Here is a 17688-nt window from a genome sequence, read left to right on the forward strand (position 1 = left end):
GAGGCAGCTGCACTGGGTGTAGGCTGTCCTTCCACCGAAGCAGGAGAGGGAAGCAAAGTTTCTGTAGTCTAGAGTGAACCATGCAGAAGAAAAAGACACCTCCAGAAAAATCTCAGCAGAAAGAGGTCAGAGGTTTACCATGCGATGGACAAGTATGGGGGAGAGGCATTGAGCACAAAAAGCCTTACAACATCATCAGCTTTTATTACCTGCCAAGCTAGGAAGCATTAATGAGAGACACAAAATTATCAGTCAGAGATCTTTCCTTTATCATACTCCTTCTCTCTCACTTCTTTTCCATCACACCTCCAGCTCCAAAGTTGGAGAATCAGAAACACTGGAGGACAAGGGGAGCAAGAGAATGTCACATGGACCTGAGGTTGTTCAATCCCCACTATAAGCCTCCTAGGCAGAGGCACTACTAACTGGGGAGGGGAGCAGGAAGTACTTTAAGTGAAGTTTGAGTTGTAAGTTGGACTAGACCATTTCATTACTGCATTTAGACTTTTTATGGGACTGAATTTGATTACTGAATTGGGATTGTTTAAGGAACTAATAATAAAAGATCATTCAGACACTAATATAGTAGTCCCCCTTACCCATAGGGGATACATTCCAAGACCCCCAGTAGATGCCTGAAAGCATGGATAGTACCAAAGCCTATGTATATTGTTTTTCCTGTATATATATATATACCTATGAAAAAATTTAATTTATAAATTAGGCACTGTAAGAGATTAAGGACAGTAACTAATAATAAAATAGAACAATTTTAACAATATACTGTAAGGTATATGACGTGGTTTGTCTCTCAAAATATCTAGAATATTGCACTTAATATTTCCAGATTGTGGTTGACCTTGTATAACTGAAAGTGTAGGAAATAAAACATGGATAAGAGGTTTCTATAGTAGTGACCAAAACATTCTGAGAATTGGCCAAGATTTCATTCTAGTGACAAGGTAAAAGCCGTCTTCTGAGTGGTTTAATGAAACAGTTTCTACTTTCACCTTTCTGAGTCCAGTTCCCTGAATGTAATGATAACATGATTAACAAGAAACAATGACTAGTAAGCCAGTGAGCCAATTAGGAAAGATTCAGAAGAAACTTTTCAGTTAAGCAGAGAGATAGCATGCAATTATTGCCAAATTAATGGAGCGTTTTTAGAAGAGACCAAAATGTATGTATTGACCTGAGAAAGATGTCTATTTTCCTGAACTTTAAAACATGTCTGGGATATCAGAGCTTGGAGTAAAGTTAATAAAATTTGCATCCCCTTGCTACCATCTACCATGTTATTTTCTACAGAGTGGAACTATGGGGTAACTACTTCAGGCACTACTATTTACATAAGAATTATCTGCCAAGCAAGTTTACTAGAGCAAGGCAGAAAGAGGTAACACCCAGTCAAGAATTTTGCAAATTTTATACTAATTACAAACCTGATACACCAGCCTTCCCTGCATCATCCTGTTGGACCTAGAAGGTATATTCTATGATATGGTATTCAACAGAATCTTATAATATATTTAAAGCCACACTTTTTATTTCTGTCCCAAAATCAACAGAAATGTTTCAGGTCTTCCCTTACTGATAATCATAAAGGCAAATCTTTTTTTTTTAATCCTCACCTGAGGATATTTTTCCATTGTTTTTCAACAAGAGTGGAAGGGGGAGAGAGAAACATCAGCGTGAGAGACAAATGCCTCCAGCATGCTCCCTGACAGGGGCCGGGGATCAAGCCTAGAACCAAGGTATGCACCCTGGACCGAAATCAAGACAGTCGGAGACCCTTTAGTCCAAGGGAGAGACGCTCTAACCACTGAGCAAACAGAACAGGGCATTAAGGCAGATTTTTGACCTTAGGCAGATTTTAGCCACCCAACCCAGGTGTTTCATCTGTGATAAAGACAATCATACCTAATATGTCTTTAACCCAGAACACATGAGCTTCTTAGAGTTCTTTAAGACTCTGGTTTCACAAAGATGTCTATGGAAGTGCGTATAACAAGACATGAAGAACCCTAGGTCAAGTCGGAAAAAAAAAATCAGCATCCAGAGTCAGCACAGGTAGAGACTTTTCTGTCATCTTATTTCTTCTCATCTTTCAGGTACTCAATTTCATTTTGGACCCAAATATTACCCATCAAAATGTTATCACCAGGCCACATCCCAAATTCCTAAATGTCTTAACATTCTCGCTAACACTTGTAAAAAATAAAAATTACTTTTCCTCAGAGTATTAGTGTCTTTTAAAAATTACCAATAGGTATTCGATATTAATCAGTCTTGGCCTCTCAAATAATACAGGAACTCTGTTATAAAAGAAATTGCAGTAAAGAAGAACAAAGAAGATACATAGCATATAAATGCACCAAGTATTACAGGTGTCCTGATGGATTTTGATGTTACAATAAAAATACGAATGAGGGGATTCATTCTACTGGGACACAAGATAAATGCAGGAGTTTGGCAAAGCTGTATATATAGGCACATGGAGAAAATTACTCAGTTGAAAATTCTTCCATTAGTGGTGGGAGTTTCAAGGTCCACAGTAGATTGCTACCATAGAATAAAAGTGGGGCCCATGTCCTAATCACACCTTTAAAAGCACCCTCCAATTCTGAACCAAATAAGATAGGCCATAGGTATAATAACAATGATGATTATTAGAAAGGTAGAGTTCAACAATATTAGAAACCTGATTGAATAAGTAGAAATTGCAAGAGTGAAAAAAACAGAAATAGAAAACAGAATGGTGTTTAAGCCACAAACATAATGCCTTTGCACAGACGACATAGGAAAAGCAACTAGTTGCTACATTAATGAAACTCAAAAGGATTCTGAGGCCTGATTGTTTTTAAAACGTAACCCATAACACTTGGAAAGTAGGCCAGGTGTTTTAAAAAAATATAATTGAATGCAGCAAGGTCAGGAAGGAAAATAAAGATCAAAGATGAAGTGGCTTTCCAGAAAGATAGTGAGTAAAAGGGGAGGAAAGAGAGGTTAGAAACAATTATAGCCAGAAATAATGGCATTGTCTGGGTGGAAAGAAAACTGATAATAAATAAGCATAAAATCTCAGCGATTTCTAAGGCTTTACATTTGTATTGATTTCTAAAACTTCAATTCTAATCATTTGAGAAGGATACATTATCACAGGAGTTCAAAAAGAAACACTGCATTGCTAAAGAAGCATTAAGGAACGTTAAATCAAGACGAAGTAGAAATCATGTGGCTTATTAATTTTACTAGGATACTTAACAGCTACTCACTAGTTTAAGAGTTGTTATGGAGGTCATAAATTCCTGGAGATGGAGGGAGATTTACTGGATTATCGGCCTATTAATCAAAAGGGAAAAGGAAGCCCTAGTAATTAAGTAGCTGTCACCTGAACTTCAATGCTCAAAAAGATGAGTACAAACCATCAAGCTATCAATTTGCAATCACCGAGAACTGAGAACAAAGTTGGGGCTGACATGTCTTCCAGAGAATAATTCTGTTTCATGATGAAGGGACAGGAGGGGCAGATAAGAGGGACTTTAAGTGATGCACACTACATGGATTTCAGTAATACATTTTCATCTTAAATAAGAAGTTGTTTGAACTGTTGACCTCAATGTTGCAATAGAGTATACGGTATGCATGCAGTCTTTAAAATCATTCGAATTAAAACACATTTTGTTTCATGAATTAAACATTCCTTATATACAAGAGATATCTGAGATATTTTTATCTACAATCACAAAGGAATTTCACTTCTTTTGATGAGCACAGAGGGGATTTCACCCAATTTTATAGGATTGTCACACTATTGAAACAATCTGTATGGTTCTCCTATTATTCAAGACAGCATGTCTGTGTACATAAATAATCTTATCAATCATCTCCTAAAAAATGCCTTCAGGAGAAGAAGTCTTGCCAAAATAATCCCTTTGCTCTCATAATAGATTATAGACTCAATATTGGCCACCAATTTATCTTATTGGGCATAATTCCTCTAGAATGAACTTGATGAGTATGAAAAAAAAACATAAAAAGAGAAAAGCCTCTATCATCCCCAAATGTGGTATACATTCATTTGATATTCATTTCTTAAAAATTCAGTGGCATTGTTTATCTTAATTGCAGGTCGCTGAAGTGAATATCATATATGAGGGTCTTAGTGCTTTCACACACCAATCACTGTTATGCTTTGTTTTTTTCTCAAGGAAAATGTAGTTAATAATTCAAAAGTGCAATAGCCACCAGGATTTGACTTTATATTGACTCCTTCTTAGATAAACTCAATAGTTCAGTATTGAACCATATCCATTAGTGCTTTGACAACACTATATCAAAAAATTACTATGAAAATAAGAATTGGTTGGAAATTAAATGTAAAAATAGCAATTTCCCCCCCAAAAGTATAAAATAATAATACTCCATAATATTAATATCACTATAATATATTTGCATTAAACATAAATAACTACAAAGCAAATTAAAAATAATAGCTCCCCAGTATATTTTAAGTATATTTGCAGTTTTTACATAACTGTCCAGAAATATTCTATGCAGAACCAATGTCAATGTTTTTTATTTATTCAAATCCTCTGGTAAAATATGTAATATTCTATTTTAACTATTTTTACTCAATAATTATTTGAAGTTATTCCACATTAGCAAATATAAATATGCATAATTTTGGACTGCCACATAATTTTCCATGGTGAATACGCCATATTTAATCACCAGATACGATGGATATTTAGATTTTAGCATTAACTTTGCATTGACAAGAATTCTGTTCTAAATATGTATCAAGAATTGACTGAGTCATGAATGAAATTATAATTTAAATTATATTTTACAAAAGGCAAAGTCCACATGAGTGTTTACTCAAGATCAAATAGAAAAGCGACATCACACAATCTGCTTACTTTGGAGCATTAGGGAGTCAAGTTTGGGGAGAACCAAATGAGATACTGTTTGTGAAACCTTATCTAACTGTTAGAAAACAATCAGGGCTGAAAAAATGTTCATTTTGGAAGTAACCCAGAGAGGGTGGTCAGGAGCCAGTGTGTGAGGCAACCCAAGGGGCGTGGGAGTAGGCTGAGGACCCATGAGATAGGAACGAAAGAGAAGAAATATGCTTAGGGAAGGGGAAAGGTCAATTAACATGATGAGGAGAAAGGTTGTTTGAGAAAAGATTAAGGCAAAGTGAAAGCTGATGGCAGAAGACTGGAGTGGCACAGCACACTTGAAAGTGGCTAGCAGACAGCAGTGTCTGAGAATAATGACAATCACTCTCTTTATCAAAAATGTGGACACTTTCTTTGAAGAACTCTTGCTAAAGATGATCTATCTTTATTCATAAACTGTGCATGAGGTCATAAAAAACATATTATGTAAAAGAAAATATATTCTTCGTGTTGAAAATACCATCCCTCTAAAAAGTTTTTTCAAATCATTGATATCTCCAACAATACCTCCTATTATACAAACCTCAGACCACATAGCCAGAGAGGAATGGGACAAAATGAAACAAAGGTTCTTACAGCTCTAGAATCCAATGATATAACATAATGTAATATATCAAATCTATTTTATATACTAAATATTTCATCAATCATCACGAGATTCCCATTAGCAACTGTAGAAAACTCGTTAATACACAAAAGAGCAATTCCAGTTTGAACAGTGTGAAAAGAGAAAACGTAAGTCAAAATAGAATTTAATTGCTAGATCTAAGTGGCAGAAACTTGACTGACACCATAATACTGCATGCGAAATACTATGCATACTGTGACTGCTTCCAGTAAAGGCAAGAAGGATATATTAATAAAACACATTCCAACATCCAAAGAGCATGATGAAAAAAAGAGCACTAGCCACGCCAGCCAAATATTTTATTTAAATTATAGTTCCTTTCTTCAATAATTTTTCTATGAAATCTAAGAAGCTCTTTGAGATACTCAAATATAAACTACAAATTAATTATTTAAAAATCAGGAATGGTTATGATCACCCAGAAATATGTAAATGGTTTTTATTATATAAATTTATATTAAAATTAATTACAGCACATTTTTTAAAAATTTATCTTTATTGTTGAAAGTATTACTGATGTCCCCTTCCCCCCCATTAATCCCCTCCATCCTACATGCCACCCTCCACCCCCACCCCAGCCTTCGCCACACTACTGTTTATCAGAGCAATTTTCTTTACCAAATGACATTTCAAATGAACTCATCACTCTTGTGGTAACTAAACCACCTGTCTTCACAGGGAATAGGCATGTTTGTAAATCAGAAAGCTCTTTTTGCACATTGCTAAAAATAAAATACACTTAAACATCCAAATCTGAACACAACACAAGCTGACATTCTATAATAATCACCAGCATTGGAAAATCAAAGGACTAATTCCCAGCCAATTCTATTGACCATGGTTATATATTACAGAGGGAGAAATTTAGACTTTCTCAAGCTCAGGGGATTACTTGGGAGCACAATCAGTTATAAGAAGCAAAAGAAAATAACCTGTCAAAGAAATTCTAGACAGTGAGGTAAAAAAGGTAAAAGTTAAATTTCACTCCTGAGTTTGAGGAACAATTGACAACACATGAATAAACAATGCTTCAAAGAGACATCCATGAAAGTGCCCCCACTCTTACATAGACACACACTCTTACACACACACATACTCAGACACATTTGTAGGCTAATCATATGAGTAATGCTGACTCACAAATCCATATATCAATGAATCTTGGCATAGGTATTCACATTCCACCAAATTCCCTCACTTCCTAATCTTCATAAAGTTAAATTTAAAAAAATAAGATATTTGATAACAGATTAGATAGAAGGCAAGTGATACATGACTGAAAAAAGTAAAATTTGGGGGTAAGTCATAGATAGGTAGAAAATAAGAGAGAACTTTGAAAACACCACAGAATGCTATTATATTTCTAAAATGTCAAAAGGATCACATTTAATTTTAACACACTAAAGAGAAGGAATTAATTTATACTCTAACCTGTATGGCAAAGTTAAACTGGAGTAATCCACTGAAGATCTAGAAAAAGAAAGCTAGGATGAAAGTAGCCATTATGTGTTCACAGACCATTGCACATAAAATACCTTTTTACTATATCTTCTCCATTCCAGCATGGCAGTCCATCAGCAGCGGCTATGTCATTAACACAGAGCTGATTGGCCAGGCCTCCATAAAATGTCCTGTGCAGCCGAAGGCTGTTGATAAATTCTCTGAATGGAAAAAAAGACAAAGAAAATGATTAAAACCAAAAACCCCTACCAAATGCCAATATAAATGGCATGATTTGTTAAATAAAATGTTTAGGATGCAACTTTTTTGTTTTCTCTACCTATTTTTATATATTTTCAATACTTTTCTAACAAGATAAATACAATGTTTTTGTTTTGGGGGGGCTTTTTTGCTTTGTTTTTAATCTTGTTTTTTTAATCCTCACCTGAGGATATTTTTTTCATTGCTTTTCAGAGAGAGTGGAAGGGAAAGAGAGAGAAACATCAATGTGAGAGAGACATCAATTGGTTGCCTCTTACACATGCCCCAGGGTCAGGGATCAACCCTGCAACCGAGGTACCTGTCCTTGACCAGAATAGAACCTGGGACCTCTCAGTCCGAGGGCCAATGCTCTAACCACTGAGCCAAACTGGCCAGGGCAATACTACATTTTATTTTGAAAAGAACATTAGTATTTAAATTTTTGCTTTGAATAAAAGTTTTTACTTGGTATGAATCTTATATAACTCCAGATCCAAGAAATTGTGAATGGAACACACACACACACACACACACACACACACACACCCTCCCTTAGCCTCCCTAAAAACTCTCACTAGCTGCTGGCATCAAAACCACAGTGATAACTAATTACTTCATTTTCCATATAGAAATGTCAGATTCTTATAACATGCCAATTATTTGCTTACTGTTTAAAAGTTTAGTAGACTTAGGATTTTTCCATCTGGGTCTTCTCTTTGATGTGTAAGAACATAAAGTATTATGTTTTTACTGAATATAAAAAAACCAGATATGCTACATATTTCAGAAGCTTGAAAATAAAAGTTATTGTAAGGAATACTATTTAGCATATTAACTAAGTTTTTTTCCCCTCTCACTCTACTCTCTTCCTCTATCAAGTACAGAAAGGAATAATTCAACACAAAAGCAGTTTGGATTTTTAGTTTAGAAAGTTGAGAATTTTGAGTTTTAAACCCAGGGCTATCAGGTTCCAAGAACTTGGTTATAGCAATTCAAAAGACCAAGTCCTAAAGACTTTAGTTTTGAATTTTTTTTTTTACATAAAATGTTTTAGAAAAAAAATGAAAAGCTGCTAGATTGATTCAGAGGAAATAATTTCTGGGTTAGAAGGGAGGGCTAGGAAAAGGAAAACTTAGATATCAGTCATTTGTCAAAGGATATGAAACATTCTTGAGTATTGAGCCCTGCATTGGCCCTAGGAATTCACAGCTAAATAAGACAGTTCCTGCCTTCTAAGAATGCACATCCTGGGGAAAATCCACAGTAATACTATGAGATTACTAGTGCCACATTTGAAGGACAGAGAAGGAATCAGGAAATATTTATAAAACAAGGTAACATTTTAGTGTTCTATGCATTGTCCCCTGCACAGAAAGGTCACAGGTTTGATTCCTGGTCAGGGCACATACCCAGGTTTCAGGCTTGATCCTCAGTTGGGCACCTACAGGACACAGCCAACCGATGTAGACTCAGACACAGTTTAGTTTAACCAGCAGATAATGTGTTTATGGGAATTATGGTGGAAGGTAGGAAGAGTCCAGATTATAATCAGCCTTACGGTTCATCATGAGATGTTTTGGTTTTATTTAGAAGGCAATGGGAGCCATTAAGTTTTCCAACAAGCATGTGACTTAATCATCATGGCAATATTTTGGAAGCAGAAAGCTGTGAAGTCATTTAGGGGGCTGCAACCAAGGTTCAAGGGAAGAAAATTCAAGGATGTGAAAGGAAAAAAAAGCCTGCCAGTGGGTATCATGAAAAGTGATCGGTGGGAAAGACATCAGGAATCTATAATTGACAGGTGAAGTAAAAGTTTTAAGATAACTTCTAATTTTCTCCCCTTGCCCCCAATACTTCCTAATGACTGAGGAGGTTGTGTTCACTGAGATAAGAAATAAAGAAGGGAGGTATCACCTTCCCAATGTGACACACTATACTTTCCCTGCTCAATACTGTCATCTTTCCATGGCACATATAACTTTGTATTTGAGTATGTAATGTACTTATTTATTAAGTTTTATCGTTCTCTTATCTGTCTCTCTTCTCTGGAGTAAAAGACTCAGGCAGTCAGGATTTGTTTGTTTGTTTTGCTCACCACTATAGATCTTAAAGCAGCAGTGCAGGCATATAGGAGACTCATTAAATAGTTATTGAATTAACAAATGAGTGAAAAGTAATTTATTAATTCTATTCTCAACATATTCTATTTGAAATTTCTTTGGTACAGTCAGAAAGAGAAACCAAGTAGAATGATACTTTCAAACTTAATAAAAGTAACATCTGGGGATCTCCCCAAAATGCAGATTTGGGTTCAATAGATGTGGGGTGGGACCCTACGTTTCAAGGAATCACTCAGATGACGTTGATGCTACTGGTACAAGACCATGAATACATTTGCATGTGGGCATGTGACCTTGGAACTCAGTGTACTAGACATGTGATGTGAGATTCATGATCTATAGAGGTGGTAACTGAAGTCATGAAAATAGATGAAATCTCTCAGGCAAATAATATGCAGTCAGAAAAAGCAAAGGGGACTCAGAAAGAGCAAAGGAAGAAAAACTATAATGTTAGAGAGCAGTGCAAACTAAAAAAAAAATGAGGGCATCTGAAGTTAAAGAGTTCTCCATAGTGTCAACTGCCATTATGAGCAGTTAACTAAAATACTGAATATGTCCTTTATATGTGGTGACCACATTGTTATGGACTAAACTGTGTCCCCCTAAAATTTGTATGTTGAAGCCCTAACTCTCAATGTGACTATATTTGGAGATGGGGCCTTTAAAGAGGTAATTAAGCTTCAATGAGGTCATACGGAAGGGCCTACTCTGATATGACTGGTGTCCTAATAAGGAGAGAAAGGTGTCAAGGGTACAGGTACACAGAGAAAAGGCCATGTGAAGACACAATGAGAAGGGGGCCCTCTGCAAGACAAGGAGGAACCTCAGGAGAAATCAAACCTGCCAACATCTTGATCTTGGACTTCTAGCCTCAAATAACTGTGAGAAAATTAATTTCTGTTGTTTAAGCCTCTAAGTCTGTGTTGTTTTGCTATGGCAGGCCAAGCAAACGAATATAATAATTAAAGCATTTGAAGTAGGGTAATAGACTTTATATTTGTAGTACGATGCACATTAAATAGAGGGTGAGAAACTGGAAATGGAGAATCCCCAAAAGGAAGGCTCAGGGAGTTTTGTGTGGGCCTATGCTTGTTTGATAAGGAAGAGGTTCGAGGAGATTTGTGTGTGAGCGAAAGGGAAGGAGGAACCAAGGGTATGCTGCTACAAGCTTGTTCCCAAACATCCCAATTTTCTGCCTTCTGGGCACAAAGCCCTTTTGAGATTCTTTGTTATGTGACTTTCTCTGAGTTCTACTAAATGTATGCAGAAGCGACGTATGTTTTTTCCAAGGCTTCAGCTTTATGGACCAATGTGGCTTTGCCACCTTCTGTTCCCCTCCTGTGATGACAGGGAGTATTTCACATGTTGACGGCTCTGTCATTCCAGGGCTTAAAGCCAGGACAACTTGAACAGTGCCCCCAGCTGGTCTAAAATGGGCACAGGTTGCTAACACAAATTTTTTTTGTCCTAAACTAGTGATAGGCTGGGGTTGTTTGCTACCGCATCATAATTTAGCCTCTTAATTGACGCAAAGATAATAAAAGTAAATTCATAATTGACAGATCGCAAATGCTGAAAAGAAGAGAAAGAAGAATGACTGAAAGCAGATAGGGTGGTTAGCTTTGGGGCAAATTCTCTGAGACTAAAATAATGGAAGAAGTCTGTGAATATGGAGATCAGGTTGGGCTTGTGAGGACAGAAATTTCAGGGGAGATCCTACTTTGGACTCCATATTCTGTTTGGCAGTTTTTAGGTCACAGAAATTAAGAGTCGTATTGCAAAAAGGGGTTGCATGAAGGCCCAGGGGGATCTACGTTGGATACAGAAAATAATAATTGCAGAAAATAAAGAAGTTAAAACAATAGTAGCCATAGTGAGGTCAAGATTTATCTACCACCACAGAGCCAATTAATGCTGCTCCTATTACAAGAATCCACACTTCAGTTCCCAGCTCAATGCTTGGTCTACTACACACCATGCCTCCTTTGCCAGTTTTACATGAAATGTCTCGATGAATAAAACATTATATTCTTTGGATTGCCCAGAATTTAGGTTGCTGGGAAGGTGACTATATCATTACAATTACTTTTCTATGGTCATGAGAATATTTCCAGTTAAAATTAAGAGCATAACAAATTCAGGGAAATGTTAGAAGTTTCAGCTAATTATCCTTGAGGGACTGTGTTACACATGCCAGTTGCTCATCTTGGTCTTAAAACATATCTAGAATACAGAAATCAAATATAATTACTAAGAGCAACAGTTTTTAAATTTTTTTTAAAAAACACAAGAAAAGTTTCCTTGTCAGAATATTCACAGCCAATATGTCAGGGCCATATACAGATTCATAATTTCTTATTTGGGCTTGCAACAGTCTAACAAACGATATCCATGCCTCTAGTTTTGCCCACTCACCTACCTTTCACTGAACACCCCACACTGTTACAAGAATTAGCTTTGGAAATCAGCCATATCAGGGTTCCTGCTTTAAAATCCTAACAAGTCACATCAAATGTCTCACCATGGTGTATAATCTCTATACTCTTTGCCTCTAGCATCCTATGACAGTCCCCTACCCTCCACTCACACGCAGCCAAAAACCACACCCTTCTATTGTGTGAGATATCTCAGTGTTACCTGGGTAAGATTCCAAGTTTAGCACCTGCAGTTTCCTCTACCCAGAGCTGCCTTCTCCTCCCCCACTCTCCCGGCCTCGAACAACAGGTCATGATCCAGCTGAAACCTCATCTCCTCTCGAACCCCTGCCCGACCAGCCTGTGCAGCTTTTGTTGGTGCATCCTGTTTCCCACGCAGCACTGAGCCTCGGTTTTACAGCCCTGCCTATGTGGAATTATAATTCCTCTGTTTGCATCTCTGCCTCCCTGATTAGAGGGTGTGTTCCCTAAAGGCAAAGTCATGTCTTCTTTATACCCCCAGGGTTTGGATCAAAGTTTGGTATCCAACAAGCACTCAACAAATTCTGGTTGAACTGGGCCAGATGCAGGGATATTTTTTAACAGCTTCCAGCATTAGAAATTTCTACAAGAAATACATATTTTAAAATGATAATTTAAAGTTCTTAAAGAACACAGTTGACTTGGGAAACTTTAAATTCAGAGACCTATTCCTAGACTGTGGAGACATAACAGGGAAATCTTCCTGGTACATTGCATTAAAATTGGAAGAAATCTAAACGGCAGGATTAAACTGTGACAGATTTTACTAAATAGGCTCCAGACAGATTATATATATATGATGCTGAAATTAATATGTAGTGACACATTAATATTTAGTCATACTGCTTTGTAGGATAGCTATCATAATTAATACATCACACATATACTGTACTGTAAAAAAGAATTAAAAGAGCCTGAGATCCTCTGTCCTAGTAGTTCTCTGTCCTAACTGCACTTTATCATCACCAAGGAAACATGTAAACTGCAAGCCAAGATTTCACCCTCAGACATTCAGATTTGTTGGTCTGGAGTAGGACCCACGCACCTGGGTTTTTCTGGATTTTCCTACCTACAGGATCCTAATGTGCAGCCAGGGTTGAGAACCAGTGATTTAGTTCAACCCTGCTATTTTATAATTAAGGAAAATAAAAATCAGAGAAGTGAAAGGACCTGTGAAAAGTAACTAAGTTATTTAGACAGGCATTTAGTCTAACAAAAGAACTAAGATACTTTTTAAAATTAATTAATTAACTAACTAACTAACTAACTTAAAATGCCAAAACTTAGCAATGTCAGGCTGACATTGGATGTCTGAGAAACCAAATTTGATTGAATCTTCACACAGAAAAATATTTTCATCTGTTTTTAAATATCTACAGAAATTATCACACTTTTAAGAGAACACACTTATTAGCAGACTAAAACACTGATAGCTGACTTCTTCCTGCCAAAATCTGCACTTAGAAAGCAATATGTTTAGACAGGATTTACCTGTCTATCTCTACCAGTCTGGATGGTCTGGTGAGCAAAGCAGCGAGTGGGGCAAATTCTGATCCCTGGCTAATGAGCACCTTTGGACACTATGCTAGCACAGCAAAGAGGAAAGAGGCTGCAGCACAATTGCTCATTCATAGCTTATAGCCCTGTTTGCCTTGAGCTTACTAAAGGCAAGAGAGAAACATGGACCAGCATAGTTATTGCTTCATTGCTTCCCATGCCCTTGAGGCCAGCAGTGCCCGAAAGGTCTTCTGATCTATCACATGGCCACAAAAAAAAAAAAAGGAAAGAAAATGCAACTCACCCTGAAGTTGTCCTTTCTTTGTTCCATTGACATAGGAATGCCAGTAAAATTGAGCAATAATTCTGATTTGCTGTACCATTATAATGGACTTTAATTATTTTTTTTAATAATAAAAATATATTTTTCTGAGTAATAAAATAATTAAAAGACAAATGAAGAACAAATTAATATGTGTCCCTCTATAGTGTTTAGATCCCTCCCTCCTGAGGTAACCGACGTTAACAGCCTGGTGTGCTTTCTTCAGCTCCCTCTATGTGGACACCAATAAGTAATGAACACCAGACAGGTAGATATAAGAAGAGACGTAGAGATGGTGTGGTTTTGCAAAACTAGGACCAAACTATACACATACATGAAATTGGCTTTTCTAACTTGACAATACATCACAGTCCCATTTTATATTAATAAATCTCTCTTGCCCTGGCCAGGTGGCTAACTTGATTAGAGCGTCATCCTGATATGCCAAGTTTGCAGGTTCGATCCTCACTCAGGACACATATGAGAATCAACCAATAAATGCATAAATTAGTGGAACAACAAATCAATGTTTTTCTCTCTCTCAAATCAATTTTAAAAAATTTCAGTCTTACCTATTTTTATATAGCTGTATAGTGTTCCATAACCTAGATACAACAACACTAGCATAATCTATGAAAATATTCCACTAAGCTAATTTACACTTTAATTTATATGACTGACGCTTCTCATAGGTATGGTTTGAAGAGCGGTAACCACGTGTTTCAAGCTCTGCTGATCTTCCAGGGGCTGTTTTCACTTAAGCATATGGCTCTGATCTACATTGGACTTTGCATTTCATTTCATTAGATGTTGTTGGAAATAGAGCTATGTTCAAAAGGCGCACCACTCAATCTTATGTCTTCATCTAAAGGGAATTTGTTTCAATTTTAAAACATTTATAAACTGTCACATATTGCACTTCCCTCCCTTTTCCCCACACAATATAAAAGAAACTATTTCTAATTTCAACCAAAGCTAATTTTCTGGAAAAGTGTTGGAGAAGAATCTTGCTTTTCAAAGGCACATTTCTCTGTGGATTGTTGCAGACCACACGTTTCTTTACTTAATGACATGTATTGATTTTTTTTTTACCCCTAAAGTCAGTCCACACATAACATAGAACCCAAATTAAAAGCAGTGCCTTGCACACTGTTTGAAAATATCTGTAGAACAAAGGTCAAATGTGCAGTTTGCTAGTTAATGGCCTGAGGCAAAGTTAAGGTTAATGTGGCGCTAATGAGCAGGCTCACCCCTGCAGAGATGTCTGACCACACTTGTCAAACAGTAGACTTTCAAAATGTCAGTCTCTTGCTCAGCAGAGGAAATGTATAATTACATGTTTCTAGATAAGATCTATTTTCACTTCTATTCTGAGTCCATATCTAATCATTTTCCTTTCTTCTCAACCAAGTCTTTCTATTTGACAAAATATTTTTATAAATTTTTAGAACAGAAAAATATATAGATTGCTATTCTATAGCAATAACAGTTCTCATTGTACATGTTTGAAAATACTTAAATTTATATAGTTAGATTGGCTATGGGGGGGAATGAAATCTTGGCCACTTTCTATACAGACTTCTTGACGTATGGACAATGGGAGGAGAGGGTGATTATGACACTAAGCCATGCAATATAAGGCACCAGGCACCTTCATCACAAATGTAAATGTGTTTCAAGCATATGGCATTCATATTTGATTAAAAAGAAACATGCTATTTTTTCTAGAGTAACTCAGAGAGTCTGCTCTCTGAACCCCACCTGAACTCACTGCTCATTAGGGAAGCTGTGACCTAAGAATCGGCACCATGCTCAAAGAGAAGGATTTTTTTTCTGACTAAATGATTCCAGGTTTTTTGCTCCTCATAGGAAGTCTTCTTGTTCATGTGGCATGATTTCCCCTCATTAGAAGATTTACTGTGCTTCTCAACTATGTTGAAGGAGTTAAGATGGGTGGTAGGTTAGGGAACACCAGGGAAAGCAGTGGGAAGGAGAAATGGAAAGGAGCCCTGGAAATATTCTAATATTCTCAGCTACCCTCTGCAGAGGATTCTTTCTTGACAGGTGCTGCATGTTTAACTCTCTGGTGGTGATTTTATACTAGCCCTGAGCTGGATGTTCATAGCTATCTGTACAATTAGTACAGACACCTCTATTCCTCACTTTTCAATAAACCTCTAAACCCAACACATTACCATTTAATGTCCCAATAAAAAGGACCCTTTCTGAAAGCATCCTCCTCTAAAAAGGGTGATTTAAACCTGATGTCAAGACTGGGTTTTCAAAACCAGCTCTCATCTCGTTTACCCATGTTGTAAAAATGTACCTTAAAATGCATGGACTCTGTTCTCCATTAAAAAAGATTTTAAACAAAGACCTTAATTCATTTATAAAAACAAACACTGAACCAAGTGTCTAATATTTTAAAAAATCAGATAATATGAAGGAAATTGAGCATCCATTCAGAGAGAGATGTGATATAATTTCCCCTACCTCATAATGTTTTGTTTATTTTAATAAAAATATGCAATTATTTGTTCAGTTTTACTAATTCAGGAAGCATGCTATTGGGTTTTCAATAGAACAAAATTTGAGGACATGACTGGTTCAATACCAACAAGGATGTTTAGCCAAATGGAATATTTACAAGTCTAATGATTGATTACAATACTGGTCATTCACACAAAAAGTCATTTTGAGTACCTATATTTTGAAATTCAGCATTTTAGATCAAATCTTGATAGGTATTCTTTCTCTCTTTTTTTTTGCCAGTTATTGATATTTATTCTGTGGTTGCTAACATTTTAACTATAAATTCCATGACTTAGAGGACAAGAGAACATACTTTGGATAATATTCTCTTCTCTCAGCACTAGCAGAACATTCATAAAATACTTTCCCTTTAATACTCTGCCAATAAAAGGGCTTCTCCCTCATTCCTTCCTTTTCATTTTGTGATTTCAATCAGCTATTCCTGGTTACCTCTATTCATGAACATATCTGGTTGATGGACTGTATGTGCTGGTACAAATTGTTCCCCCTTGCATTTCCAGTTACTGCTTATCTCTCAGTGCTAATGTTTGTGTCCCTGGACTCTGGGCCATGATATCTGTAATTAATAGAATTTAAAGAAAATGATGTATTTTAGTCTGCAGTTTTATTCCTATTATTCTAGTAAGTCTCATTTTGGGGAGAAAAATACCTTGGGAATGTTACCTGTGACCCAGTTATTATTGCATTCCCAATTTCTAATGGGTAGCATAGCGTATCACTGACTAAGACTGAATAATTTATAATCACTTTTACTCAATTACGACATCAAAATACTTTCCATGTGGTACAAAAGAACGTATCCCTCCATTATGATTATTCGTGCATATGTTTGCTTATATCAGGATTCACTCACACTGCGAAACGTAGACAAACCAAATGCAATGAAGATTATCTGTCCTTTGAGTTTACTCAAGTTGGAGGACCTCAAGTTGCACTGTTCCATTTCTAACAAGATTCTTGCTGAAGGAGGGTGACACCAACACGGCAAAGGGAGTGCCTTTTCCTGTTGATTCTCAAGTCACGAAAGAGATCAAGTCACATTTCTGAGAAGCAAAACTGATACTCTACCTATGTGGGCCTAGACAAAAATAATCATCCAGAAACTACCTTCAAACTTTCATCAGTTGTACTCCCAAGCAAAAGATTCCACTCATGATTCTAGAGATCATAGTGTGCCCTGGAAATGGTTAATGTAAATGTGTGTCTTGCAGTGAAGATGGGAAGGGGGGGGGGGGGGGAAGCATGGCCTTTATCAAATGATTTAATCCACTCTAGAAACACATTTCTCCCATTTTAAGGACAACTGTGGAGAAATTAGCAGCTTTGTCTTTCAACATGCAACTGGATAAAAATAAGAATATCTCTTGGTGCTTCCTACTCCCCATTTTTTCCTATTATCCCTGTACATCCTTTAGACACTTTCAACGCCATCTATAGACTTAAACTA

The 17688-nt window shown here is 36.6% G+C and overlaps 1 protein-coding gene across 2 annotated transcripts in view; it reads right to left on the bottom strand.

Annotated features, from left to right (window-relative positions):
- GPC5 (glypican 5) overlaps window positions 1–17688 on the bottom strand; it is a 1124783-nt gene that overhangs the window by 853191 nt on the left and 253904 nt on the right. For both annotated transcript variants that reach the window (XM_016224145.2, XM_087814275.1), the window contains exon 5: window positions 7128–7253. In XM_016224145.2, the coding sequence (XP_016079631.2) occupies window positions 7128–7253 (126 nt within the window). The remainder of the gene's footprint in view (window positions 1–7127; window positions 7254–17688) is intronic.

Source organism: Miniopterus natalensis, chromosome 2, assembly GCF_054644295.1.
Source record: "Miniopterus natalensis isolate mMinNat1 chromosome 2, mMinNat1.hap1, whole genome shotgun sequence".
In the NCBI taxonomy this organism is placed as follows: Eukaryota; Metazoa; Chordata; class Mammalia; order Chiroptera; family Miniopteridae; genus Miniopterus; species Miniopterus natalensis.